This window comes from Astatotilapia calliptera, chromosome 22 (assembly GCF_900246225.1).
Source record: "Astatotilapia calliptera chromosome 22, fAstCal1.2, whole genome shotgun sequence".
In the NCBI taxonomy this organism is placed as follows: domain Eukaryota; kingdom Metazoa; phylum Chordata; class Actinopteri; order Cichliformes; family Cichlidae; genus Astatotilapia; species Astatotilapia calliptera.
The window spans coordinates 3174444-3200711 of record NC_039322.1 but is presented as its reverse complement, the minus strand read 5'-3'; the positions used below and the strand labels follow the sequence as shown (position 1 = coordinate 3200711).

General features: G+C 43.4%; 1 protein-coding gene and 2 gene segments (V, D, J or C); 2 read left to right on the top strand and 1 right to left on the bottom strand.

Moving 5' to 3' along the window:
- Positions 1 to 680: 680 nt before the first annotated feature.
- LOC113015214 (uncharacterized) lies at positions 681 to 17580 on the top strand. Its single transcript, XM_026157167.1, has 4 exons — positions 681 to 731; positions 7747 to 7948; positions 16304 to 16411; positions 17095 to 17580. Exons 1-4 carry the CDS (start codon positions 681 to 683, stop codon positions 17418 to 17420), a joined length of 687 nt encoding a protein of 228 aa, XP_026012952.1. The 3' UTR covers positions 17421 to 17580.
- Positions 17581 to 23361: 5781 nt separating this feature from the next.
- Positions 23362 to 23876, bottom strand: LOC113015205 (Ig kappa chain V region 3381-like). The segment is given in 2 exon segments: positions 23362 to 23684; positions 23792 to 23876. Coding segments are annotated over 2 exon segments (375 nt in total).
- A 913-nt stretch (positions 23877 to 24789) lies between these two features.
- On the top strand, positions 24790 to 25216 carry LOC113015072 (Ig kappa-b4 chain C region-like). The segment is given in 1 exon segment: positions 24790 to 25216. A coding segment is annotated over 1 exon segment (255 nt).
- Positions 25217 to 26268: the final 1052 nt, after the last annotated feature.

Below are 26268 nucleotides of genomic sequence, written 5' to 3'. Positions count from 1 at the left end.
AAAAGTGAAAGACATTTTAAAAAAAATTAAAGAAAAGGAACAATTTGTAAAAGTTATTTTAGAGTTTTGAAAAACTCACTCAGTACAAAAAACCTTGCAGTGATTCACATTGCTGCACGATGTTGACCACAGGGTGGAAAAGTTAAACATGACCACAGCGCAGATATCACTTGTTAAAATGTTTTGTAGGATAACAGGACAACCTGTGAGACAGGAAAGACTCGACTTTCATGTCCTGAACATGTTATTTTCTGTTTTGTGATGTAGTGTGTAATGCTCAGCAGTATAATCATTTTAACTGGTTCTGTGCATGATGTAAAGCAGTCTTTCTCAAACTGTGGTTCACATACCACAAGTGGTACTTGGGCTCTCTCTGGTGGTACGTGAGAAATCTCCATTTGTTTTTAAAGATTAAATAATATACCATTGTGGAGGTATGCAAAGACGACACGAGCGTTCCCGAGGCTCTTCTGGGAGCCGGAGTCAACCAGAAAACGTCTCCCCGAGCATGAGTCCTCTATGAAGTGCAGCCTTTCCTTATCGCCAGCAGTCACGGCCGCTACAGAGCACAGGCGGGCTCATTTCCCTGGGCCATAAAACTGCAAAGGCGGCACAGCGCTGTCACGCTGATGGTAAAAACACAACCCTTTTCGATGACACCGCGATCCCAGCCACTATCAATGAGTTGGAGGCCCCTGGGAGAATCGGTGGGGGCGCGGGAGTTGCCGTCGGTGAGTCGGGAATTATTGTCTCGATGCCAAAGCTCCTGGTAGCCAGGAGAATGCGATCCACTTCTTCTGCAAGTGACTGGGAATCCTTTGCACCCAGCAGCAGGGAGTTGTCAAGGCCAGCTCAAGGAAGACGTGAGTGAAGAGGAATCCGCCGTCATCCGTTCCTAGCAAGGACAGCGTGCTCTCCATGAGCTCGAGACCGGTACCATCACCCAGGCCAGAGAGAGAGAGAGGAGTTTCTCAGGCTGCTCTGCATCGGAGGGGGAGTAGTGCTGCAGCAGCAGCGCCTTCAGAGCGGTGTATTTCCCTTTGATAGGGGGGGATCTCGGAGGAGGGTCATCACATGGTGGGTGGACAGTAGATCCAGCAAGTATTTTGTGTTGTCGGCCGAAATGCCATGAAGAGTAAACTGAGTTTAGACGTGCACAAACCATGAAGGAGGGTCATGAAGCCAAAACTCTGGCAGCTTAACTGACACAGAAAAATTAAAACATACAGCTTTGCTATCACTTCTGACATAAATGAAGACAGAAAACTAAACAACAGTGGCGTTTGTAGGGTTACTGAAGTTGGGCTAGCTACACAGCTATGGTTAGCATAATATAAACACAGTGAAGCTGGAGGATGAACTTTTTTCACTCGATGAGGGTTCCCGATGGTTAGGAACAAATGTAACTGCATGGCAGGATGCTGTTAACGGACCAGACTGCAATATAAGGTTAGAATAGAATAGAATTCAACTTTATTGTCATTGCACATGCACATGTACAGGGCAACGAAATGCAGTTTGCATCCATCCAGAAGTGCTTTAGCCATGATATAGATATATTACAATATATATACAGTGGGGCAAATAGTATTTAGTCAGCCACCGATTGTGCAAGTTCCCCCACTTAAAATGATGACAGAGGTCAGTAATTTGCACCAGAGGTACACTTCAACTGTGAGAGACAGAATGTGAAAAAAAAATCCATGAATTCACATGGTAGGATTTGTAAAGAATTTATTCGTAAATTAGGGTGGAAAATAAGTATTTGGTCACCTCAAACAAGGAAAATCTCTGGCTCTCACAGACCTGTAACGTCTTCTGTAAGAAGCTTTTCTGTCCCCCACTCGTTACCTGTATGAATGGCACCTGTTTGAACTCATCATCTGTATAAAAGACACCTGTCCACAGCCTCAAACAGTCAGACTCCAAACTCCGCTATGGCCAAGACCAAAGAGCTTTCGAAGGACACCAGGAAAAGTATTGTAGACCTGCACCAGACTGGGAAGAGTGAATCTACAATAGGCAAGCAGCTTGGTGTGAAAAAATCAACTGTGGGAGCAATCATCAGAAAATGGAAGACATACAAGACCACTGATAATCTCCCTCGATCTGGGGCTCCACGCAAGATCTCATCCCGTGGGGTCAAAATGATCATGAGAACGGTGAGCAAAGATCCCAGAACCACACGGGGGGACCTGGTGAGACCTGCAGAGAGCTGGGACCAAAGTAACAAAGGTCACCATCAGTAACACACTACAACGGCAGGGAATCAAATCCCGCAGTGCCAGACGTGTTCCGCTGCTGAAGCCAGTGCATGTCCAGGCCCGTCTGAAGTTTGCCAGAGAGCACATGGATGATACAGCAGAGGATTGGGAGAATGTCATGTGGTCAGATGAAACCAAAGTAGAACTTTGTGGTATAAACTCAACTCGTCGTGTTTGGAGGAAGAAGAATACTGAGTTGCATCCCAAGAACACCATACCTACTGTGAAGCATGGGGGTGGAAACATCATGCTATGGGGCTGTTTTTCTGCCAAGGGGACAGGACGACTGATCCGTGTTAAGGACAGAATGAATGGGGCCATGTATCGTGAGATTTTGAGCCAAAACCTCCTTCCATCAGTGAGAACTTTGAAGATGAAACGAGGCTGGGTCTTCCAACATGACAATGATCCAAAACACACCGCCCGGGCAACAAAGGAGTGGCTCTGTAAGAAGCATTTGAAAGTCCTGGAGTGGCCTAGCCAGTCTCCAGACCTCAACCCCATAGAAAATCTGTGGTGGGAGTTGAAAGTCCGTGTTGCTCGGCGACAGCCCCAAAACATCACTGCTCTCGAGAAGATCTGCATGGAGGAATGGGCCAAAATACCAGCTACTGTGTGTGCAAACCTGGTAAAGACCTATAGTAAACGTTTGACCTCTGTTATTGCCAACAAAGGTTATGTTACAAAGTATTGAGTTGTATTTTTGTTATTGACCAAATACTTATTTTCCACCTTGATTTACGAATAAATTCTTTACAAATCCTACCATGTGGATTCATGGATTTTTTTTTTCACATTCTGTCTCTCACAGTTGAAGTGTACCTCTGGTGCAAATTACTGACCTCTGTCATCATTTTAGGTGGGGGAACTTGCACAATCGGTGGCTGACTAAATACTTTTTTGCCCCACTGTATTAGCAATAATATAGATATGTGAGTATATTACAGAAATGGGTCTATTATGGTATGTTATAATGTACACGGTATGAAGTATGTTGTGAATATTCTATAACTATAAGTATGTACAGGCTATGAACAGGATATAAATATGAAAAACTATACAGAATATGAAATAAATAACTTTACAGAAATAATGGGAACTATGCATTATTATAATATATTACTTATTATAATATAGTGCTGCATGGGCTGGGCTGTAGTTACATTATAAGGTTTAAAAAACTGAGCTTTAAAATGAATTGTGATGATAAAAACCGAAAGAGGCCGACAGTGATCACTGACTTTTTTAGGGGCTTGTTTAGATTAAATGGAACAAAATAAAAAGCGTTAATGTTACGGCCGAGAGGGCCAGGCGGTGTGTGTGGACTCAAACGCAGACACAGAGGTAGGCAAAACAGTGCCTAGTTTAATTACAATGCAGGAACTATAAAGGCTACGAACTGTGAACTATGAAACATGAAACTCAGACAGTGTGCTATGACTTGATGCAAGAGTTTAAGTACAGATCCTGGGGAGGGGGAAAGGGGCAGCGGCCTGGGTGGAGTTACACAGAGTCACTATAATGAGAAGAGACAGCCAGTCAGTGGCAGTCTAGTGAATCACAGCCATTTGATTAAACTATGATGGTTATGGCTTATGTATTGCAGGGGCAGGCGTCGCGCAAGGAGAGTGTCTAGGGGGTCCGGGTGAGGAGTGGTGGGGAGAGAGTCCGGAATATACTTGGAGCAACGGCCCTGGCAGGGAGGCAGATGAAGAGCCACGATGAAGGGAGTGCAACCTGATAGCAGAAACCCAGTGTCCAGACAGAGATGCATCTCTCCTGTTTGTAAAGCGTGACAGCCAGGCAGGTACTAAGACAGGGAGAAAACACTGAGTAGAATTGCAGATGTTAGGGAAACTCTCAAGAGCTTGGCGGCCTAGCACTAACGTGGGTTAGCTGAAGATCTGGCAGAGGTCTGTTGTGAGTGCTGGTCTTAAATGCTGGTGACTTGATTGCAGTCAGGTTTGAAGGCTGATGGGAGTCTCCGCCTGAAGGTGGAGCCCAGCAGAGTGGAAAAACCCCGCACTCACCTGGACCATGACAGTTAAAACGTAAGATAAGATAAGATAAGATAAGATACCTTTATTAGTCCCACAAGGTGAAATTTCATGTTAAGGCTGCCGACCTATTGCACGCAATGGCAGCGCCATCTTACCCTCCGACCATACATACATTACCCAAAAACATCACATGGGGAAGACAGGTCAGAGAGGTATAACATGGAAAAAGTACAACATGAGGAAAGATAAGGAGAAAAAAATAACTCCCCCCAGACTGAGCTCCAACAGGGAGATCAGTTTGAGAACAGAAAAAAACACCTCTGCACATGAAAAAACTCTTAATACACCAAAGAAACACATGACAAGCAACAGGGGAGGGTAAAGGGTGAGAGACAGCCAGTGTAGACAGTACATCCGGGCCTGTGTGCGCTGGTCTCCTTGATCCACCGTCAGCATCAGAGGGGAATAAACGTCAAAGGCGTTTGGAGGGGGGATGAGTGTACATCTGCATGTGTATATATGTCTGTGTCTGTATGTGTGTGCGTGTCCAGAGTTCAGCTGAGACAGTGTCCTTCGCCCTGCCAGGCTAAGTAAACAGTCTTCCAGCCAACCCAGGTGGCCTTGCATGGAATGGGAAGAACAGACTCAACACAGTCGTTATCAGAGTGTTGTTGTTCAGCTCCAGGCTTGAGACCACAGCTGGTGCCAAAGGGGTATCCGCATGAAGTGATGGTGGTTTTTACTTTAGTGCGAACAACTCATATGAATTTCAAAGCTGTTCTAACAGTCCGACACTGGTCTCTCAATCTCCCGTTGGAGAGCTGCGAGCTTCTCCATTATGTTATCAAACTTACTCTCTGTGATGTTGTCATTCTTGTGCTCAAAGAGCAGATTCTGAGAACTCACGACTGCAGTGAGCTTCTCCAAGATGTGATCCAGTTTGTGCTCAGAGGTCTTATTCTGAGTATTCACAGCAGCCGTAAGCTTCTCCAAGATCTTATCCGTGCTGCACTCAATGAGCCCATTTTGAGAAACTCACGCCTCGTCCCATCGTTTCAATCCCAGCGGGCAGCCTTGTGGGGGGTTTGAACAGCCGGTTCCGCTTTCTTAATTCTTCGATAAGTCAGGGCCAAGCCAGCTCCGATCAGCAAGAACCCTGTTATCATGGTTCTGAATACGTAGATATCTTCAGCACTCAGGCTCACCCGAGCCCAGACTTCTCGTTGAGAAAAGGGTGTCAATTGCATTCAGGGACCAGATTGATCAAATCCATAATTCCTCCTTTAGATTTTAGAGAACAGACATGTTAAAAACACAACAGCCTTAAAAAATGCAGAATAGTTTGGATCCAGAAGCAGGGTTCATACATCATCACTTAAAGATTGGATATCCCACCTGCTGTGAATGTTTTAATGCAGTACAGTTGTTATTATTATCATTTGTCACATCCTGTTTGTGACAGTTAAAATAAATAACATTCATATAAGAAATAAAATTGTCTCGTGTAAACTGTGTGGTGTTACAGTGGCTTTTCCACATTTTGTCACATTACAGCCACAAACATGAATCAATTTCACTGGAATTCCAGGTGAAAGACCAACACAAAGTGGTGCACACATGAGAAGTGGAATGAAAATCATACATGATTCCAAACATTTCTTACAAATAAATAACTGCAAAGTGGGGTGTGCGTAATTATTCATCCCCCTTTGGTCTGAGTGCAGTCAGTTGCACATAGACGTTGCCTGATGAGTGCTAATGACTAAATAGAGTGCACCTGTGTGCATCTAATGTCAGTACAAATACAGCTGCTCTGTGACGGCCTCAGAGGTTGTCTAAGAGAATATTGGGAGCAACAACACCATAAAGTCCAAAGAACACACCAGACAGGTCAGGGATAAAGTTACTGAGACATTTAAAGCAGGCTTAGGCTACAAAAAGATTTCCCAAGCCTTGAACATCCCACGGAGCACTGTTCAAGCGATCATTCAGAAATGGAAGGAGTATGGCACAACTGTAAACCTACCAAGACAAGGCCGTCCACCTAAACTCACAGGCCGAACAAGGAGAGCGCTGATCAGAAATGCAGCCAAGAGGCCCATGGTGACTCTGGATGAGCTGCAGAGATCTACAGCTCAGGTGGGGGAATCTGTCCATAGGACAACTATTAGTGGTGCACTGCACAAAGTTGGCCTTTATGGAAGAGTGGCAAGAAGAAAGCCATTGTTAACAGAAAACCATAAGAAGTCCCGTTTGCAGTTTGCCACAAGCCATGTGGGGGACACAGCAAACATGTGGAAGAAGCTGCTCTGGTCAGATGAGACCAAAATGGAACTTTTTGGCCAAAATGCAAAACGCTATGTGTGGAAAACTAACACTGCACATCACTCTGAACGCACCATCCCCACTGTCAAATATGGTGGTGGCAGCATCAGGCTCTGGGGAGGCTTCTCTTCAGCAGGGACAGGGAAGCTGGTCAGAGTTGATGGAGAGATGGATGGAGCCAAATACAGGGCAGTCTTGGAAGAAAACCTCTTGGAGTCTGCAAAAGACTTGAGACTGGGGCGGAGGTTCACCTTCCAGCAGGACAACCACCCTAAACATAAAGCCAGGGCAACAATGGGATGGTTTAAAACAAAACATATACATTTGTTAGACTGGCCCAGTCAAAGTCCAGATCTAAATCCAATCGAGAATCTGTGGCAAGATCTGAAAACTGCTGTTCACAAACACTGTCCATCTGATCTGACTGAGCTGGAGCTGTTTTACAAAGAAGAATAGGCAAAGGTTTCAGTCTGTAGATGTGCAAAGCTGGTAGAGACAGACCCTAAAAGACTGGCAGCTGGAACTGCAGCAAAAGGTGGTTCTACAAAGTATTGACTCAGGGCGCTGAATAATTACGCACACCCCACTTTGCAGTTATTTATTCGTAAAAAATGTTTGGATTCATGTATGATTTTCGTTCCACTTCTCACGTGTGCACCACTTTGTGTTGGTCTTTCACCTGGAATTCCAATAAAATTGATTCATGTTTGTGGCTGAAATGTGACAAAATGTGGAAAAGTTCGAATACTTTTGCAAGCCACTGTAAATAGGCCTATAACTGTACTTTAATGTCGGTCATAAGGGTGATACTTCAAGAGACATATGTTATGAGGTGGTCCTCACTGTGAAAAGTTTGAGAACCACTGATCTAAAGACACTGAGTGTTTGTGAGAACACGTAAAACTGTTTTGATGTATTTGTGCAGTTTGAGGTTTTGTGAATGTAGATTGAAAATTCAATTTAATGTTTAGAGTTTTGAGGAAGAAGGTGGAAGTGTCGTGGTCCGGAGTCTGTGGACTCCATGTTTATGTATTAGGTTAATTAATATTCTGTGGTTTTGTTTATTTTGGGTTATTTGTGATTGTTCAGAGTTTAATGTTCTCTGTTCCTCGATTGTGTTTTGCTTAGTATTTTTGGTTCTATGGTAATGTTTTCAGGTTACATCCTCCCAGTCTCGTCTAAATGGAATCAACTGTGTCTTTCTCCTGTCTGTCATTTCCTTGTTTCCTTGTGTGTGTATATTAGTGTGTGTTTGCCTCTTTGCTCTTTGTTGGAGCATCTGCGTCTCACTGGTGTTTCATCCGCATCTCGTTTCCTGCTGGCCATCCCCTGTGTTGTCTCAGTCTCCTCACGTTTCAGGTTTGTCTTACTTTTGTGGTGATGTCAATATTAAACTCTAAATAATGATTTCCAGGATTCTTATTGGAAACCAGTGTGCTATCTGTAGAAAGTCAAAATGAGTCAGTAGAATTAAGTCACTTTGAATACATGAAGTAAAGCAAAAGTTTATGTTAAAGAATAAGTGCGAAGGGGAATTGATAAGAACTTAGAGATTATGCTTTTATTACTGAGAATATTGAGCGACACCGCCGTTATTCATGCAGAGTCATTGCATGCTGTTTAATGAATGTTTCAGCATGTTTTAGCTTGTTATATAAAGCAATTTGAGTTCTCAGGTGGAGTAGAAAAGCACAATATAAGAATGAGTCAAATGATCAGTGTTGAGGTATCTTAAAGTATTCTATTAGGTTTTGTATTGTTGATTGTCATTTATGCTTAGAAATATTTACTCATATATGCTTAGAAGTATATAATCATTTGTAGATTGAAAGAATGTCTCATCCTAGGAGGTCTGTAACAACTCTGTGTAGCATGAAGAGGGGAGTGCGTTCACTCCTCTACAGAGTGTTCTGGCATAGATCACACACCTCCTAGGAGAGGTCGTATCTTCTCTTGCTGATATATGGTTTAGCAAACACACGTATATTTCTTTAAGTATAAGAGCCTTTTGTTCAGATGGAGCCCTAGACTCCTGGCACCAGCTTTGGGGAGTCTTCACAGGGTCACATCTTGACCACACACACACACACACAAAGCCAAGGTACTCTTTGTGTGTATGTAGACGTCATATGTTAATGAACCTATGCATATTCATGTAACCTCAATAAAAGAGCAGTGTTACGGGAGAACGGACGAGAGAAACTGGGGTCAAGCGAAGGAACGGCGTTTGTCCGGTTCTCTCCTGTGCACGAGAAACATGAAGAACTTTGCCTACTTGTGTCTTGCTTGCTGTGTAATTATATTGTCTTCAACGTTCCAGCGAATAGGTTAAAGCTACAAACCTATCAATTCTATTATGCAGAGTACTTTTTTAAAGTAATGCAGTACATTATTTTGGTGTTTTTCTGTAAAATCACCTGAAACACACCATCTCATAACTATCATTTAACAATAAGAACTTATAGGCTACAGTCCCTCACGCCAATATAAATCCCTATCCTAATGAGGCCACACATACAGTGGCTTGCAAAAGTATTCGGCCCCCTTGAACTTTCCCACATTTTGTCACATTACAGCCACAAACATGAATCAATTTTATTGGAATTGCCAGACAAAGTTATCAGACTAGTATTGAACAGCAAAAAAGAAAAAAATCTACAAACCTGAGAAAATTGGACTTAAAGTTTCTATTGGAAGTATTTTTATAAGTTATGCAGACAATTGTGACTCACTGATTTTGGTGATTTATTGTGTTTTTTTTCTCTTTCTTTAAGAAATGTTTTCATAATGAACAATATTCAGGAATTGGTTCACATGTATTTGAGCTGCTCTGAAGCAGAGGTCAAAGGTCAAAATTTGATTGACTAAGATACAGATAGATTTCCAACTTCTTTTTTGTTTAGCAACAATAACATTTTCACTGTGTGTGTGTGTGTGTGTGTGTGTGTGTGTGTGTGTGTGTGTGTGTCCTCAGTGAACTGTATCAGTCTCTGCAGTATCTTCCAGCTGCAGCACTCAGTTCAGTTTCTGTTCAGTCTGACTGAGGGAGGTTTTTGTACGACTGTTTTTCACTGTGTGAACACATCCTGACTGTTTAGATAGTGAAGACTCTGACAGTAATAAACTGCTGCATCTTCAGCCTGGACTCCACTGATGGTCAGAGTGAAGTCAGAGTTTGATCCACTGCCTGTAAAACGAGCTGGAATCCCTGATTGTCGAGTGCTAGCGTAGTAAATGAGACGTTTAGGAACTCCTCCATCTTTCTGTTGGTACCAGGCTAAACAGTGAGAGCTGCCAGAAACAAAAACATCCTGACTGGTCGTACACTTGATGCTCACAGATCCTCCCACAGCAGAGCTCACTGCTCCAGGCTGAGTCACTGTGATCTGTCCTCTGGACTCTGAGGACACAGAGACAAAAACATAAAGCAGCTTCATGGTTTTGTGGGCTTCATTTCAGAGGGACAGATGTTGATAGAGGAGAGGAGTTTGATTCTCTGGACTTTACCTGTGAAGCAGCAGCAGAGGAGAGTCCAGATGAGGACGCAGATCAAAGTCATGTTTTTGATGAGGAGGATTTCTGTGGCTTCTGTTGTGATGAAGGACAGCTGTCAGTCATCCAGTGTTCAACTCTCAGGACTATAAACTCTCCCAGAGCACTGGAGCATGGTGCTGCTGATGCAAAGTGCCTCTCTATGGAAATGAACTGACTCCAGCAGGACTGCATAATTAGTCTTTGCAATGTGAATTCACAGGTTTCCAACATGTTTTGAGATGTAATTGGGTTGGTAGCTTTTTATTATTCTATTTATTACTTTATCCAGGACCTTTAAGCCTTCTCCTGATACACAATCTGGTAATGTGGATTAAAAGCAGAATTAAACATTCATTCAGCTACTGCTATAAAAGTGATCAATGACACCATTGAGGCAATGAACCTTTTGGTGTGACTTTTTTCCTAGACTGACTCCAACACAGACTTGGACCAGTCTCATAATGCTGTTTAATAATGGATCAATCAAATTAACATACCACTGAATAAAGGTCTCAAAGTCAGTTTTCTAAAATCTGGAATGTGTTTGAACAGACTGCCACAAGGATACGTCTTTGTTTTTTAAAGCCAGTTCATGGACAGATAAGACCTGTTAATTAAACAGATCATTGATTGATTTTAAGTAAAATAATTGCATGTATTGTTAATTAATTACTATCCATATGAGGTCCAAAGAGATCATCACCACAGGAAATAACAAAATAAACATAAGAGCAGAAACTTTAGGACCGTCCGAATCAACCACCTGGTTCATTCGTAAAAGGAATAAATGCATTGGACAGCACGATACTAAAAAGGCCTGAAAAACCACAGAAGAAAACTAAAACTGATAACGACAGCAGAGATGGGCAGTAACGCGTTACTTGTAACGCGTTACTGTAATCTGATTACTTTTTTCAAGTAACGAGTAAAGTAAGGGATTACTATTGCAAAATCGGTAATTAGATTACCGTTACTTTCCCGTAGGAACGCTGCGTTACTGCGTTACTAAAACCGTGATTTTTTTTGCGAGAATGTCTCATGACAGTGACGTAAGCAAGTGCGACGTTGGTGACAGCAGCTGTGTGCAGATCAACAATGGATCATATATGGAGTGCAGAGAGAGTATGAGCGTGCAGCGTTTAAAGCGTGGAAGTACTGACCTTACTTTGAGTTTGATTCCATAAAAAGTGACAAAAACATTAGCGTCCATCGTGCGTGGGAAGAAAACTTCTTTTTACAGCGAAAAAAACCCCTAAACTTCCGAGCAAGCACCGAGTAGCTACGACGTAATGGGAAACTCACAGAGACACTCGCGCGGATTCTTCAACTGACCGCAGCACACCTGCACCAGGGTAACCCTCCGCCTACCCTGCTCCTGCTTTACAGGTGAAAATAGAGCAAAAGGACCGCTAGTCTTTGACTTTATTTATTTTCTGCTGTGTTTTACTTGCATCTGTTTGAAAGAGTGAGTGAAAACACAAAAAATATTTTATTTTATGTGCTGGAATGTGTAGAAAATAGGTTTAAATGTTAAACTAATTTATTCAAGTCAGAGAATGTTGCATATAATTAAATGTTTTGCTTGATGCATAAAGTTAAAAGATTAAAACTGATAAAACAAGTTTTAAAAAGAGACTTTTCCATTTGATTACATTTTGTATGATGGATTATGTAGAAAAAGTAGAATTGGGCTGAAAGATCTATCACTTTATCACCTCTTCAGGTTGTAAATCGTGTTTTTAAAAAGTAACTAAGTAACTAAGTAACTAAGTAATTAATTACTTTTGAAAATAAGTAATCAGTAAAGTAACGGGATTACTTTTTTGGGGGAGTAATCAGTAATTAGTTACTGATTACTTTTTTCAAGTAACTTGACCAACACTGAACGACAGAATGCTTAGTTAAGAAAAAAAAACATTCCCTTGGAAAACTTGGATGCAGTTCGCCTTGGTCGCTCAGCACTCAGTGACGCTGACACTGCTTTGCACCTAACAGCTTCAAGGCCAGGGTCCTCAGTTCCCCCTTGGGACCTGGACCTTGTCCTTGGGGCCCTCCATTTGAGCCCCTGGAAAGTGCTGAGTTGAAGTGGCTATCGCTTAAGACTGCCTTCTTTCTGGCCCTAACTTCCACCAGATGAATTAGTGAGCTGGAGGCGCTGTCGGTCCACAGTGACTGTTGTAGGTGGCTGCCAGATGGGAAGGGGGTGGTCCTCCGGCCCAACCCTGCCTTCTTGAAGAAAGCCCTCTCGGACTTCCACCTCTCTCATTCAGTTGAGCTGCACTCAGCTCCCACTGAAGGTTTGGACTAAGAGGCTGCTGGCTCTGTGGCCCGTCCGAGCTGCGGCACTGTATGTTGCATGTACCCACTCGATTCGGACAACGGACCAGCTGTTAGTTTCATTCCATCCCGGGATTCTGGGAAGCCCCCAGTCCAAGTCATCAGCTGTGTCAGCCTGACTGTACTGAGAGTAATTAATAGTAATTAATACTGTTGGATTTGAAGGTAAAATCCACAGACTGAACTTGTGGCCTTCACGTTTCTACCCCTCTTATGATCGAAAATCATGTGGGTCATATGTGTGTGTGTTTATTTGGGTGACTCTGTCATGGTCCTGGGTCATGTGACCCAGTATTCTGAGTTTCTTGATGTTTTCTTTTTCCTTTCAGTCTAGTTTCATTTCAGTTTATCGAGTTACATTCAGTCACGCCTGGGTTACAGTTTTAATTCATGATTTTTAAAGCTCCCCATTTGTCTCATCCCTGTGTGAAGTTTTCTGTGTTAAGTCTTCGTGTGTTTATCTGTCATGTTTCATGTCCAAGTTTTCTTTGTTTGTCTAGTTCCAGTCATGTCTGGGTCTCGTTATGTTTCCCGTTTTATTTTGAAGGATCCTTGTGTTTTGTGTTTATTGTATTTAGCTTCACGTCCCCTGTCCTGTCATTATGTTAATTGTTGTCAGCTGTTTTCCCATGTGATTCCGCTTCCCCTGATCATTCCTTATGTGTACTTAATCCGTGTGTTTCTGCTCAGTCGGTGTCAGATGGTCTGTTAACCTCACCACAGTATTCATGGGTTTACCTCATTGTTTCGCTGTGTGTCCTAGTTTACTCAGTGTTCATAGTTTTGTTGTAGTTCTTTCACTGAGTGTCACGGCCTTCTGTTAACACAGTGTTCATCGTCTCCTTAGTTTCCCTAGTTTTATGTTTTTTCTTCTGCAATAAAGGCTCGCTTTATTTTTGAAACTACGTTTTGTCTCCACCGTGTCTGCATCTGGGTCTACCTCATTCTTCACACCGGCGCACCCCGCCGTGACAGACTCTTCCCATCAGAGGATGTATGTGTGGGTGTTTCTCTCTCGTCCCTCACAGGTGCCTGCTGAGTGGTTGGGTTCACTGATTCCTGTTCCCAAACTGTGTACAGAAATCTGTACATTACAGAGAGTGCAAGCATGCACATTTTTTGTTTTCGTCAGCCAAAAAGTTTACTGATCTTTGAGAAAATTATGTAACTTTAATAACTATTTGTTATAACTAGGGACCGAAAGTGCTTAAAATCTCAGAGAAGCGGTGTAGGTGAGGTAGAAAGTCATTAGAATTACATGTTACATATCACACATTGTCTCACTTTGTCTTAGATAAGTGTGTGTGTGTGTGTGTGTGTGTGTGTGTGTGTGTGTGTGTGTGTGTGTCCTCAGTGAACTGTATCAGTCTCTGCAGTATCTTCCAGCTGCAGCAGTCACTTCAGTTTCTGTTCAGTCTGACTGAGGGAGGTTTTTGTACGACTGTTTTTCACTGTGTGAACACATACTGGCTGTTAGGATAGTGATCACTCTGACAGTAATAAACTGCTGCATCTTCAGCCTGGACTCCACTGATGGTCAGAGTGAAGTCAGAGTTTGATCCACTGCCTGTAAAACGAGCTGGAATCCCTGATTGTCGAGTGCTAGACCAGTAAATAAGACGTTTGGGAGTTTCTCCAGCTTTCTGTTGGTACCAGGCTAAACAGTGATTGTTGCTATAAACATAAACATTCTGACTGGTCGTACACTTGATGCTCACAGTTGCTCCCACAGCAGAGCTCACTGCTCCAGGCTGAGTCACTGTGATCTGTCCTCTGGACTCTGAGGACACAGAGACAAAAACATAAAGCAGCTTCATGGTTTTGTGGGCTTCATTTCAGAGGGACAGATGTTGATAGAGGAGAGGAGTTTGATTCTCTGTGAAGCAGCAGCAGAGGAGAGTCCAGATGAGGACGCAGATCAAAGTCATGTTTTTGATGAGGAGGATTTCTGTGGCTTCTGTTGTGATGAAGGACAGCTGTCAGTCATCCAGTGTTCAACTCTCAGGACTATAAACTCTCCCAGAGCACTGGAGCATGGTGCTGCTGATGCAAAGTGCCTCTCTATGGAAATCATGGAAATGCCCTTGTCCATTATAAAAGGTTTACTCTGTGTTCAAGAATCAGTGATTTGGTATTTCTGTCTGCTGTAATTTCATCTTTTTTTCCTCTTTCTCTTTTTAATTAATCCATTGAGTTATTCATAAAATCAGCAATTTGTGTTTTGTTGATTATTTTTAAAAGCATTTTTTTAAAGTTTTACATTGTGCATCTTATGCTGAGCAAGCTTTGGTTGTGAGGATTGGGCAGGCTATTCTGTGACGTACTTAAAATCTGGTAATACAGATGGTAAATATTTGCACGAAGAAAAGTCATCATTTCTTCATCGTGCTCTGTACTACACTATAAAGATTACAGCATAAACACATAAGCAGCACATCGTCAGAACTTATACTGAATCTTTGCACCACACCATGTGTGTTACTCATGGCCATTGATCAGTGGCTGTTGATTAATGGTTATGAGAATTTGCATATTAATGATCAAGGAACTGACCTCCCAGCCCATTGGTCCTTCATTGGGCTGGTTTCAGTTATTATGCAAATGTCCTGTTTCTAAGGTTGGAGAAACCTGCAGTCAGCTGAGACTGAAGAAGTCACCTGGATGAGTGACGAAACGTTTCTCCCCCTGAAAACGCTGCGTCCAGATGAACAGAATCAACCTTGTGGGTTTTACTTACCTGGATGATTGAGCGTGCATCAAGACACCATGTGTGTTAGTGCCTAATTATGAATAATATTACTCAGATATTGATCAGTGACAAACACAAAAGGCTACAGTTTCAAATATTTTAGACTCTGACTGGTGAGAGTAAAATGCTGAACATTTGTCTCAATGCTAGATAGAAAGCACTCAGGCATAGGATTTAGTGTTTATACGAATGTCTGTGGATGAGGCATGTTTTATGAAGAGCTTTGTCTATGTTTATATGTCTGGTTGGGTCTTAGACTCCATCTCACCGCCCCCCCACACACACCCGTCTGGGGCTCTCCCCAGCTTGTTTCTAGGAGGGAGGCGGCTGTCCCTCCAGTGGTCCTGCTTGGGCTCTTGTGCTCTGGGGGGAATCTAGATGTCTGGGTCCTGGATGTCCTCCGTGCTTGCTCCATGTCCTGGGGGGCAGTGCTATGGCTCCCCGCAATTACTATTAGATAGTTACATGGAGAAACCTTTTGAAAACAAGCGCACTCACGCACACAGGTGTGCACAGACACTCACCGTCTTCCTTGGATGCTGCCTCTAAGCATATCGTCTGCTGTCGGTCTTTTGTGCTGCTCAGTAGCATTCAGTCTTTATTATTTACTCTTACTTATGCTTATCTAGGTTGTTGCTGTGGTCTCCCTACTGTGTTGTTCTCTTTTTGCTTGTTTTCTTCTTTTTCTTCCAGCAGGTGATCTTATGGGTTTTCATTGTCTTTTCTCACTGTCCCTCTTCCCCTCTGTTTTTCTTTCCCTCTCCTTTTCTTAAACTTCTCTTATCTGTCTTTCTCTTTACGATCCCCCGGTTATATATGTTCCAATTGTAATCATTTAAAAAAATAAAAAAATAATGAAGATCAATCAACTTGAGAAAATAAATCTGTGGAGAATTTTTCTTGGCCTTCAGACAATAATTCTGATTGCTTCAGTGCCGAACGGGACAGGACAAAAAAAATGTGATCGTCCAAAAGCTCATGGATTGAACTGTATTTAAACTAACATTGTATGATGGTATTTGAAGAAGTCACATCAGCTGAGTCGTGGCTGCTGTGCAAACAGTGAATTATTTAGTTGAGTTTGTTTGTCTCAGAGTCAGAGAGCCGTGTCTCTCTACAGTCAGAGGTTTTTGTACGGCGCCTCAATGAGTTTGTATCACTGTGGTGGACTTTTGGTGGAGGAACCAGACTGGATGTTGGACGTAAGTTTATTCTGGTTTACTATCAAATACTGTCTTTTTATTAAAGTGCATTTAACAATTTCTCTTCTGATTTTAAGAGAAAAGCACGTAGCTTTACAATAAGTTTGATCCTGGAATTTTTTATCATCCTCTTGTGTTGTGGAGGATAATTCAGATCTGCTCTGTCAAAATATTATGTCTACATTTCAGTCAAATTAAACTGAAAAAAAATCTAACAATAATATAAAGAAGAAAAACTTTCAAGTATTGTTTGAAATTACTTTGAGTTTGTGTGAATTTTAAAAATTGTTTTAGATATACATGAAGAGCATTTCGTTTCGCTGAATTCATTAATTTATTCTATTTATTTGTTTCCAGTTAATATTAATGTCAGTCATGTACAATATTGATGATTTTAAACTTGTTTTGTAAATGTTTCCACATCTGCTTCTTTTATTTCCAGTGTAGTTTGAACATATTTCAGCTCAAACTGTGTGATGATTCTCTCTGTGCTGATATGCATGAGAGGTTTCTTAAAGGGAAGTGAAACAATGTGTGAGTGAATGACTGGTGGAGCAGAAAAAACACCTGACAGAAACTTCTTAACGGAGAAAATCAGCTCTTACAGTAAAGGTGTCCCACTGTCTGTGGTTTGATTGACAGCTGTGTGCTCCCTGTGCTCTAAGCTGATTGGTGTCTCCTAGGTGATACCCGTCCCGTCCTGACAGTGTTGCCCCCCTCCAGTGAGGAGCTACAGCAGGGGACTGCAACACTCACATGTCTGGCCAACAAGGGCTTCCCCTCAGACTGGAGTCTGTCCTGGAAGGTGGATGGCAGTGGCAGCATCAGCTGGGAGGAGAGCAGGAGCCCCGTGGTGCTGCAGAACGACGGCCTCTACAGCTGGAGCAGCACCCTGAGGCTCCCTGCAGACCGCTGGATGAAGGTGGGCTCTGTGACCTGTGAGGCCACCCAGGGCTGCCAGGCTCTGGTCTCAGAGCCACTGAGGAGAGACCAGTGTTCCCAGTCCTGACCTGACTCAACCAGATACTGGTTTAATGCTCTCATTCTCAACTCTGTAACTGTCTCTCCATCTTTCTTTTTGAAGAACAAATAAAGACTAAAACTGTTATTTTCTTTCTCATAATGACAACATTCATGTTTTAGGTAATAAAGATGTTTTGCAAAGTGAATTTTGGTTGAATCAGACATTTAATTTTATTCAAATCTACAAACCTGCACTTGATGAATATATGTTTCATTTAGAAGAATTCAGACCAACTCTGCACTCCAACATGATGTCTTTATTTTACACTGGTAAAATAAAACACAGGCTGAAAGAACCATTAAGGAGATCTGCATTTTGGCAAAAAGGAGTTTTAAAGTTGTTCAGGTTATTTTTATGTTTATTTAAATGTGTGTGGTAGGTTGTTGGTGGTGTTGCTCACCTGTACCAGACAGACTGGTTCATGAAGCAATGCTGGGACCTGGTTGCCACGGAAACAGTCTCACCAGACTACAAAGCAAGTCTAAAGAAGAAAGAGTCTTTAGTGTCTCTAATGAGCTGTTTGTTCTGAGGAGAACTCACAGACAGGAGAGTCAACGAATGCAAGGAGTGCTTAGAAAGAATCTGAAGAACAAAGTTTTAATTTCATTGACGAACAAGGAGAAGATTAAATGAATGATGACATGAACAAACTATGAAAAAACACCTTCGGTTCAATAACAGCTTTTTCACTCATGTTCATGTTTGATGATATGTTTACAGTAAATCTTACATTCACAGGTGTGTTGTTTTTATTTTGAGCCTCACTGATCAGGAACAGTTCCACATTTCTGTCGTCTTTATGGTTTAATATAAATCTAGTGTCTTTTTTTCCACTTCTTTTTTTTTTTTTTTTTTTTTTTTTATGACATCAGAAACAGCAGTATGCGACATTACGTGATGGCAGAGCTTCAGTTCATCCTTTGTCATTTTTTTTTTTTTTTTTTTTTTTAATAAATAGGACAGGGGGAATGAATGAGAGAAAGAGGGGGAGAGAAAGAAAGAAAACCAAAGGGGAGAAGAGACGGTGAGAAGGGGGGGGGAAGAGAGAGAAAAAAAAAAAAAAAGAACTCCTGGGTCACCTGTATGGAGAAAAAAAAAAAACAAACAAAAAAAAACAAACAGAGGAGACAGCAAACAACAAAGAGCAACATAATAATAGAGAAAACAAAGCACCATCACAATAAACTAGCTAGTCATAGATATCAATATTTACTAAGTAATAAACGATATTGTGCAGCATGCAAGATAGACAGCGCACAGTGTGCTTTGAGGCAGCAGCCAAGAAAGCTTTAGTCCGCGTCTGTGAATACCCATGTGTGCATACCTGTGTGGATCAGCATGCTTGTATTCCAAAGGTTTCTCCATGTAACGATCTGCTAGGGAGTGTGGGGGGGCCACAGCCCCGTCCTCCAGGGTGTGAAGCGGGTATGAAGGAGATCAAAACTCCAGACATCCAGAGGCCCCCAGAACACAAGAGACCATGGAAGACCAACAGAGGGGCAGCCGCGCCACTGTTCCAGTAAGAGCTGAGGAGAGTCCCAGATGAGGGCTCGCCCAGCAGCCGCGGAGCAGAAGTCAGGGGGAGTTGCAGTGACGCGCCCGTGAGCTCCGCCGGCCCCCAGCTGCGCCTGAGTGACCGAGCCCCAGGCCGAGAGGCCGGGGGCACCCCACCTCCAAAGGGGCCCGAGCGAGCCCCAGGCCCCAGGCCCCGACAAGCGGCCGCCAAGGAGTGAGCCGGTGTGTACCAAGACGCCCACCCCCAGACACAAAGAACCACCAACACACCGACACCTGAGGGAGTCCGCCACCGGCAGGGGAAGTGGTGGTGGGTGGAGATAGGCCTCCAAACCTTGGAGGGCCTGAGGTGTCCCCAGAGAGGTGGCGTCTGATACCCAACCTGACATATAGACACAGACATACAGGCACACACAGACACAAACATCCATTCCCACCCTCATGCTCTCATATGCACTCACTCCACACTCAACCAACGTGGAGGCAGACATAAAGAGACGCTGTACACACAATCACACTCCCCAAGCGTACTCTACAAACCGGGTCTAGGTACCCTTGCCCCTGGAGGGGGGAATTGCACCCAGACCCAGGTGGTGTTACCCTTTTCCCTGCGGTGGGGAGAGGCAGACCACCCCGACTCCGCAGCAGCAGGGAGGCCCCACACCCCAGACCGCAGTCGGATGGCCAACTCCTCCTACTAGCCCTCCCGCTCCAGCAGGCCGCAGAGAATGGGGGTGGGAGAAGACTCCAAACCTCCCTCCACCCGCTCATTGTAGTGTTGATGCATATGTGTTCTAAGGTGCAATTAAAACCCAGGAGGGCATGGAGCTACCTGCCAAGGAGCAGCAGGTAAGCGCATAGTCCCTCCTGCTAGCCCTCAATGACTAAGTGTATTTAAAATTGAGAGGTGGGCAACGATGTCAGGGGTGAGGTGTACACCCTGATGGTAATTTGGACTCCGTGATTGTGCCCACCCCCAAGATCCTATATGTATGTGTAATGAGAGTGTGAATAATGTGAATGTCTAAGTTGTGGGATAAAATTGAGGCAGAGGCAGCCAGAAGGGGACGGGGACGGGGACGGGGACGGGGACGGGGACGGGGGGGGGGGGGTAGCCTCCTCTGCACCCTGGTGACATACCCCCACTTTTTTTCCACTTCTAAGGTCAAAGGTCATTAATAAGATTGATCTTGGTTTCTGTTACTGGCCCACGTTTTTTCTTTAGTTAGTTAAGCACATATTTCTGCTGAATGTCGCTGAGAGAAAATCTGTGTGTGTGTGTGTCCTCAGTGAGCTGTATCAGTCTCTGCAGTATCTTCCTGTCACGGTCTGACGACTCAGTGTTTTGTGTTTCCTCATATTTTTCTACGTGCTTGTTTATTCTGTTTTATCCTTTGTTAAGGGTTGCCATTTGTTAGGTGTTGGGTCTGTGTTTCCACGAGCCCCGCTGGTTTAGAGACTTATTCATCATGAAGAAAACAAGACAGTCAGCGATCGATCGATTTACTTGCAAGGGAGGCCTCGTCGGTGTCTACCACAAAATGACCCCAACGACGGCTTCCTCCGCTTGCTGCCTTTTATTGGGAAAACAGTTCACACAATACACATCACAGCAAAGCAACGCCCACCATAAAACCCCCCAAATGGTTCTAAGACAAGGCACTATGTGTGTGTATGTGTAGACATCTGTATGCATGTGAGAATGTGGATAACACAGTGAAGCCATACAAAGGGCAGGAAGCTTACCAAACATCAAACAGAATCTTCACAAGGGATGTGTAATAATCCTCCAGAGCACAGAGTGGCTGGAGAGGTGGTCAGGGACAAGTCAGGATAGATTGAACTAAGACCGTACAAATTTAAGAAGCATAATGACAACATTCAACAATTAGACTTAACATTAGGGTTTTGTTCTGTGCCTGCCTTCTCCCACGTCTCTGTGTTCCCTCTGTCTGTCTATGGTGTCACACGGTCTGCTCGTGAATCTGTCTGTTTAGCTCAGTGTCTTGTCTAGTTCTCTGTCTGTGAGTTTCCTGTTTTATTCTGAAAATCTCTGTGTCATGTGAGTGTGTTCACTTTACGTTTCCCCTGTCCCGTCAGCTCTGATTTCTTCCAGGTGTGTTGCCCTCCTGTCTCTCAATCCCTTGATTACTGCTGTGTGTATTTAAGCCCTGTGTGTTCTCCTGCCTGTTGCTGATTCGTCTGCTTTCATGTCCGCTGGCATCCTGAATGATTTCCCCGCATCTGTCTGCGGCTCTCTGTTCCTCTCCACGTTCGGTTATCATTTCCGGTTTGCTTTTTAGTTTTCCCAGTTTAGGTTACTCTGTTCTGTTTCTCGCCTCCCTTGCCTTGTGTATTTGATCCACCTCCTTTAAATAAAGCCTCCTCACTTCAGAAGTGCCTGCATTTTGGGTCCTTAAATAATTCCACACGACTGCTGCCCCAGCCGTGACAGTACGAACCGATCACTATGGACCCAGCGGCATTCGACCCGTCTGAGGAGCTCCAGGAGGATACAATTCACTTTGTGGACAGATTAATTAACTTATGGCTGGAACACGAGGGGAAGGAATTTCGCCAAGCTCTCACTAATCGACTACAGCCATTGGTCTCCAGACTTCCCTGGCTGTTCAGGTCACTTCACCCGCTCGTTCAGAACGAAAAGCTTCATCTTCACCCCCCGGCTGCTGCCACCCACCCAGCAACTGATGCTTTGCTGCCTGGCCCGACGGAGAGTGATCTGCCCGCTAATGCGAGTAGCCTACTGAACTTCGTAGTTACTAACCTGGTCCAGGTTGGCATTTTTAAGACTGCTGCGAAAACAAAGGGCGGTGTTTTTTTGCTTCTTCTCAGCCTGGATTAACTCTCTCTGAACTCATTAACCTTGTATCAGTTATCCCAGTAGCCCAGTCACCAACTCCACCACCACTTTCAACTCAACTTCAGTCGCCCTCAGCTCAGTTTTCAGCCCCGCTATCCATGGCTCAGTCAATGGCTCAGTTAATTGCTCAGTCACAGTCTTCACTTGCCCCTCTTCAGGAGTCTTTGCCTACACCGCCCATTTTGGACTGTTTTTCTGGCGCTCGCTCTGAGCAGAGAGACAAACTGATTAGTAGTGAAAGATTTCCTCATGAACTGGCTAGTTTTGAGACTGTTACTTGCTCCTGGGCCTCCCCAGAGGCTGAATTACAGCCCTCAGCTGACTCTGGACCCCCGGAGGCTAAGAAGCCAGATAAGGACTGCATCCGGCTGTCGCTGCCTGAGCAGGGTCAGTGCTCCGTGCAGCTGCAGTCTGTTCTGTGTTTGCCAGAGGCCTCTGTTGGGTCTGTGTTTCCACGAGCCCCGCTGGTTTAGAGACTTATTCATCATGAAGAAAACAAGACAGTCAGCGATCAATCGATTTACTTGCAAGGGAGGCCTCGTCGGTATCTCAGAAACGCACTTTGAATCTCCTTACGAGTGACCCCGACGACGGCCTCCTCTCGCTGCCTTTTATTGAAAACGTTCACAATAAAAAATAGTACCTCCCCTCGTAACCCCCCTTGGTTACAAAGACAAGGCTGTGTGTGTGTGTGTGTGTGTGTGTGTGTGTGTGTGTGCGTGTGTGTGCGTGCGTGCGTGCGTGCGTGCGTGCGTCCTCAGTGAACTGTATCAGTCTCTGCAGTATCTTCCAGCTGCAGCAGTCACTTCAGTTTCTGTTCAGTCTGACTGTTGTGATATTTTGATACCACGGTTAGCATTTACAGGATATTGTTTTATACAGGAAAACTGTTACTCAATAAGGCCCATCTACTAGTTGTTTTTCTCTTTCTCTGTGACCCAAGAATTAATGTGTAAGACTCACAGGCTGGTACCCCAAGGTCGAAAATACCACAGAGACGAGACCACTTCCTTACTCCCATCCTCCCTTTTTCTTTATCTCTTAGAAAAAGGCTCGTTAAAGGCCAGGTGGTTTGTTTCAGAATTCACTAATGAAAGAACTCTGTATTCTATGTCTAGGAGTGTATTTTGCTGGGATGATCATAAATTGTAGCTGAACTGATAAACTACACAAAGGATACTTCTTTGCTCACAAGGCAGGAAGACGTTTCCTTATTTGGTCTGTACCGGTTTGAACTGGGAAAGCTGACACACGAACCTTTTTTTTCTCTATATAAGCTGTTGTATACTTAATAAACCTTTGAGTCGATTTGGGAAGACAACCTGAAGCAGTCTGTTTCCTTGTTCTCCCAAGCTGCTCCCGACGTCGTAACTAACCCAGCTGAATGGCATACCTGAGTGTTACTTTAAATAATTAGGAATCTTAGAAGGAAAGGACAGAACTCTGCTTATCGCTCGTGCCTTGGAGGGAAAACCGGGATGGACATTTTTTTCCTTCACTGACTGAGGGAGGTTTTTGTACGACTGTTTTTCACTGTGTGAACACCCACTGACTGTTAGGATAGTGAAGACTCTGACAGTAATAAACTGCTGCATCTTCAGCCTGGACTCCACTGATGGTCAGAGTGAAGTCAGAGTTTGATCCACTGCCTGTAAAACGAGCTGGAATCCCTGATACTCGAGTGCTAGCAACATAAATGAGCAGTTTAGGAACTCCTCCATCTTTCTGTTGGTACCAGGCTAAACGGTTGGAGCTATAAACATTCTGACTGGTCGTACACTTGATCCTCACAGTTGCTCCCACAGCAGAGCTCACTGCTCCAGGCTGACTCACTGTGATCTGTCCTCTGGACTCTGAGGACACAGAGACAAAAACATAAAGCAGCTTCATGGTTTTGTGGGCTTCATTTCAGAGGGACAGATGTTGATAGAGGAGAGGAGTTTGATTCTCTGGACTTTACCTGTGAAGCAGCAGCAGAGGAGAGTCCAGATGAGGACGCAGATCAAAGTCATGTTTTTGATGAGGAGGATTTCTGTGGCTTCTGTTGTGATGAAGGACAGCTGTCAGTCATCCAGTGTTCAACTCTCAGGACTATAAACTCTCCCAGAGCACTGGAGCATGGTGCTGCTGATGCAAAGTGCCTCTCTATGGAAATCATCTGACCAAGTTTAGAGGCACAATGTGAAAAAGTAAAGGTCTGGACTTCATTACATGTTTTTACAACATTCTGTACGACACGCAGATCCTGATGCGTTTGAAGAACTACTAATTGATTATATTTAAAATAAGTTCAATGTCAATTTTAAAATATTGCTGTAGGACACCATTCAGATGGCTGTGATCCAAAATTAAATATGGTTCAAACATCATGATACAACATGATTTCCTCCAGTACCATCCACCTCCAACAAATGTTACAGTTTCTCTCAGTCGCTTTGGCGCTTCTTTAATTTCATTTAATATGAAAGGTTGGGAAACTTTTTGTGTAACTGATTACATATTTTATTCATAAATTTTGTCCTAAGAAACAAAGTCAGCTTTGGAAATGATTATTCAGACACTCAGGACAATTTCCAATGAAAAAAGTTAAACTGCACAGAGTGAAGATAAAGATCTCTGGTGTTCTTATTGTATCATATCATTTAAAACAATGTAAGCAATAAAAAAAACACATGAGGTAAGTAGTGGTATTGAGTTTCTTATCCAGAACAAGCTGTTTATTATGAAGAACTGATGATGTTGAAGCTTAACATCTTTTAAAAGTGTTGACACATCTTTGTTTTGTTTTGTTTTTTTATTTCCAGTGTAGTTTGAACATATTTCAGCTCAAACTGTGTGATGATTCTCTCTGTGCTGATATGCATGAGAGGTTTCTTAAAGGGAAGTGAAACAATGTGTGAGTGAATGACTGGTGGAGCAGAAAAAACACCTGACAGAAACTTCTTAACGGAGAAAATCAAATTGTGGTTCTTGTCCCCGCCCCGCCCTGAAGGTGCTGGGTCCCTCCAGTGAGGAGCTGAAACAGGGGAAGGCTACAGTCATGTGTCTGGCCAACAAGGGCTTCCCCTCAGACTGGAGTCTGTCCTGGAAGGTGGATGGCAGTGGCAGCATCAGCTGGGAGGAGAGCAGGAGCCCCGTGGTGCAGGAGAACGACGGCCTCTACAGCTGGAGCAGCACCCTGAGGCTCCCTGCAGACCACTGGATGAAGGTGGGCTCTGTGACCTGTGAGGCCACCCAGGGCTCCCACACTCTGGTCTCAGAGCCACTGATGAGAGACCAGTGTCCCCAGTCCTGACCTGACTAACTGTGACTTTCATGCTGGTCTTACTTTCAGTCTGCACTCTGTAGCTTTAAAAAAAAAAAATCGAATTTCTTCTCTCATTTCTCATTGCTTTGTTTAAAGTTTAAAGTTTGTTTAAAGTTTTAAAGAATAAAAAAATATCTATATTAAATAAGAATTGAGTGTTTGTCTTACTTTTGTGGTGATGTCAATTTTAAACTCTAAATAATGATTTCCAGGGTTCTAATTGGAAGCCAGTGTGCTATCTGTAGTCAATATGAGTCGGTAGAATTAAGCCACTTTCAATACATGAAGTAAAGCAAAGTTTATGTTAAAGAGTAAGTGCGAAGGGGAATTGAGAGACACTGCCATTACTAAGCAGGATATTAAAGACATTACATATATGCAAATTCATTGCATGCTGTGTAATGAAATGTTTCAGCATGTTGCAGTTTGTTGTATGAAACACTGAGCAGGTGGAGCAGAAAAGCGCTGTATAAGAATGAGTCTATTCTCGTGATCAGTGTTGGGGCAGGTATTTTAAGAAGTCATTTAATATACAGAGTTTTTTTGTTAAAAGTATTCAGTACGTTATTTTGCTGTTTTTTTTTTCTGTAAAATCACCTGAAACACAACATGTCATAACTGTCATTGAACAATATGAACTTGTAGGCTACAGTCTCTCACACCAACATAAATCCCTATCCTAATGACGACACACATATTTTCTTTCTCTTGGCATTTAGGTATATGAATACCTGTCAAGGGTCCTTGACATACAGGTCTCCGACTCGGAGGACAAAAATTAATGTCCTGTGTCTTAGGAGGGCAGGATTGCTTTGCTTTTTCATTATACGATGCGTCGCAATATTAGTTTTGCCTAACAACCTGTTTTTGACTCCTAAATTGTCATTAATGCAACCGCTCTACATAACAGTCAGTGTAACTGATTATAAATCTTTTATTCATGAACCTACACATTACGGTTTATTTACTAGTTGTATGTATTTTAACAGAGCAAGAGGTGGACCACACGTTTGAAGAGCTGCTGGTCTTTATAACTGGGGCTGACTTACTTCCACCACTGGGGTCCTGCAACATAGACTTTTATGATCAGGAGTCAGGGATGCGGTGCATCCCATACGCATCGATGTGCA

Coding starts and splice junctions, on each gene's coding strand:
- LOC113015214 (XM_026157167.1), top strand. CDS start 681: ATGAGTTGGAGGCCCCTGGGAGAATCGGTGGGGGCGCGGGAGTTGCCG. Junction 732..7,746: donor GGGCGCGGGAGTTGCCGTCG/GTGAGTCGGGAA, acceptor TAATGTTTTCAG/GTTACATCCTCCCAGTCTCG. Junction 16,412..17,094: donor AACCAGACTGGATGTTGGAC/GTAAGTTTATTC, acceptor GGTGTCTCCTAG/GTGATACCCGTCCCGTCCTG.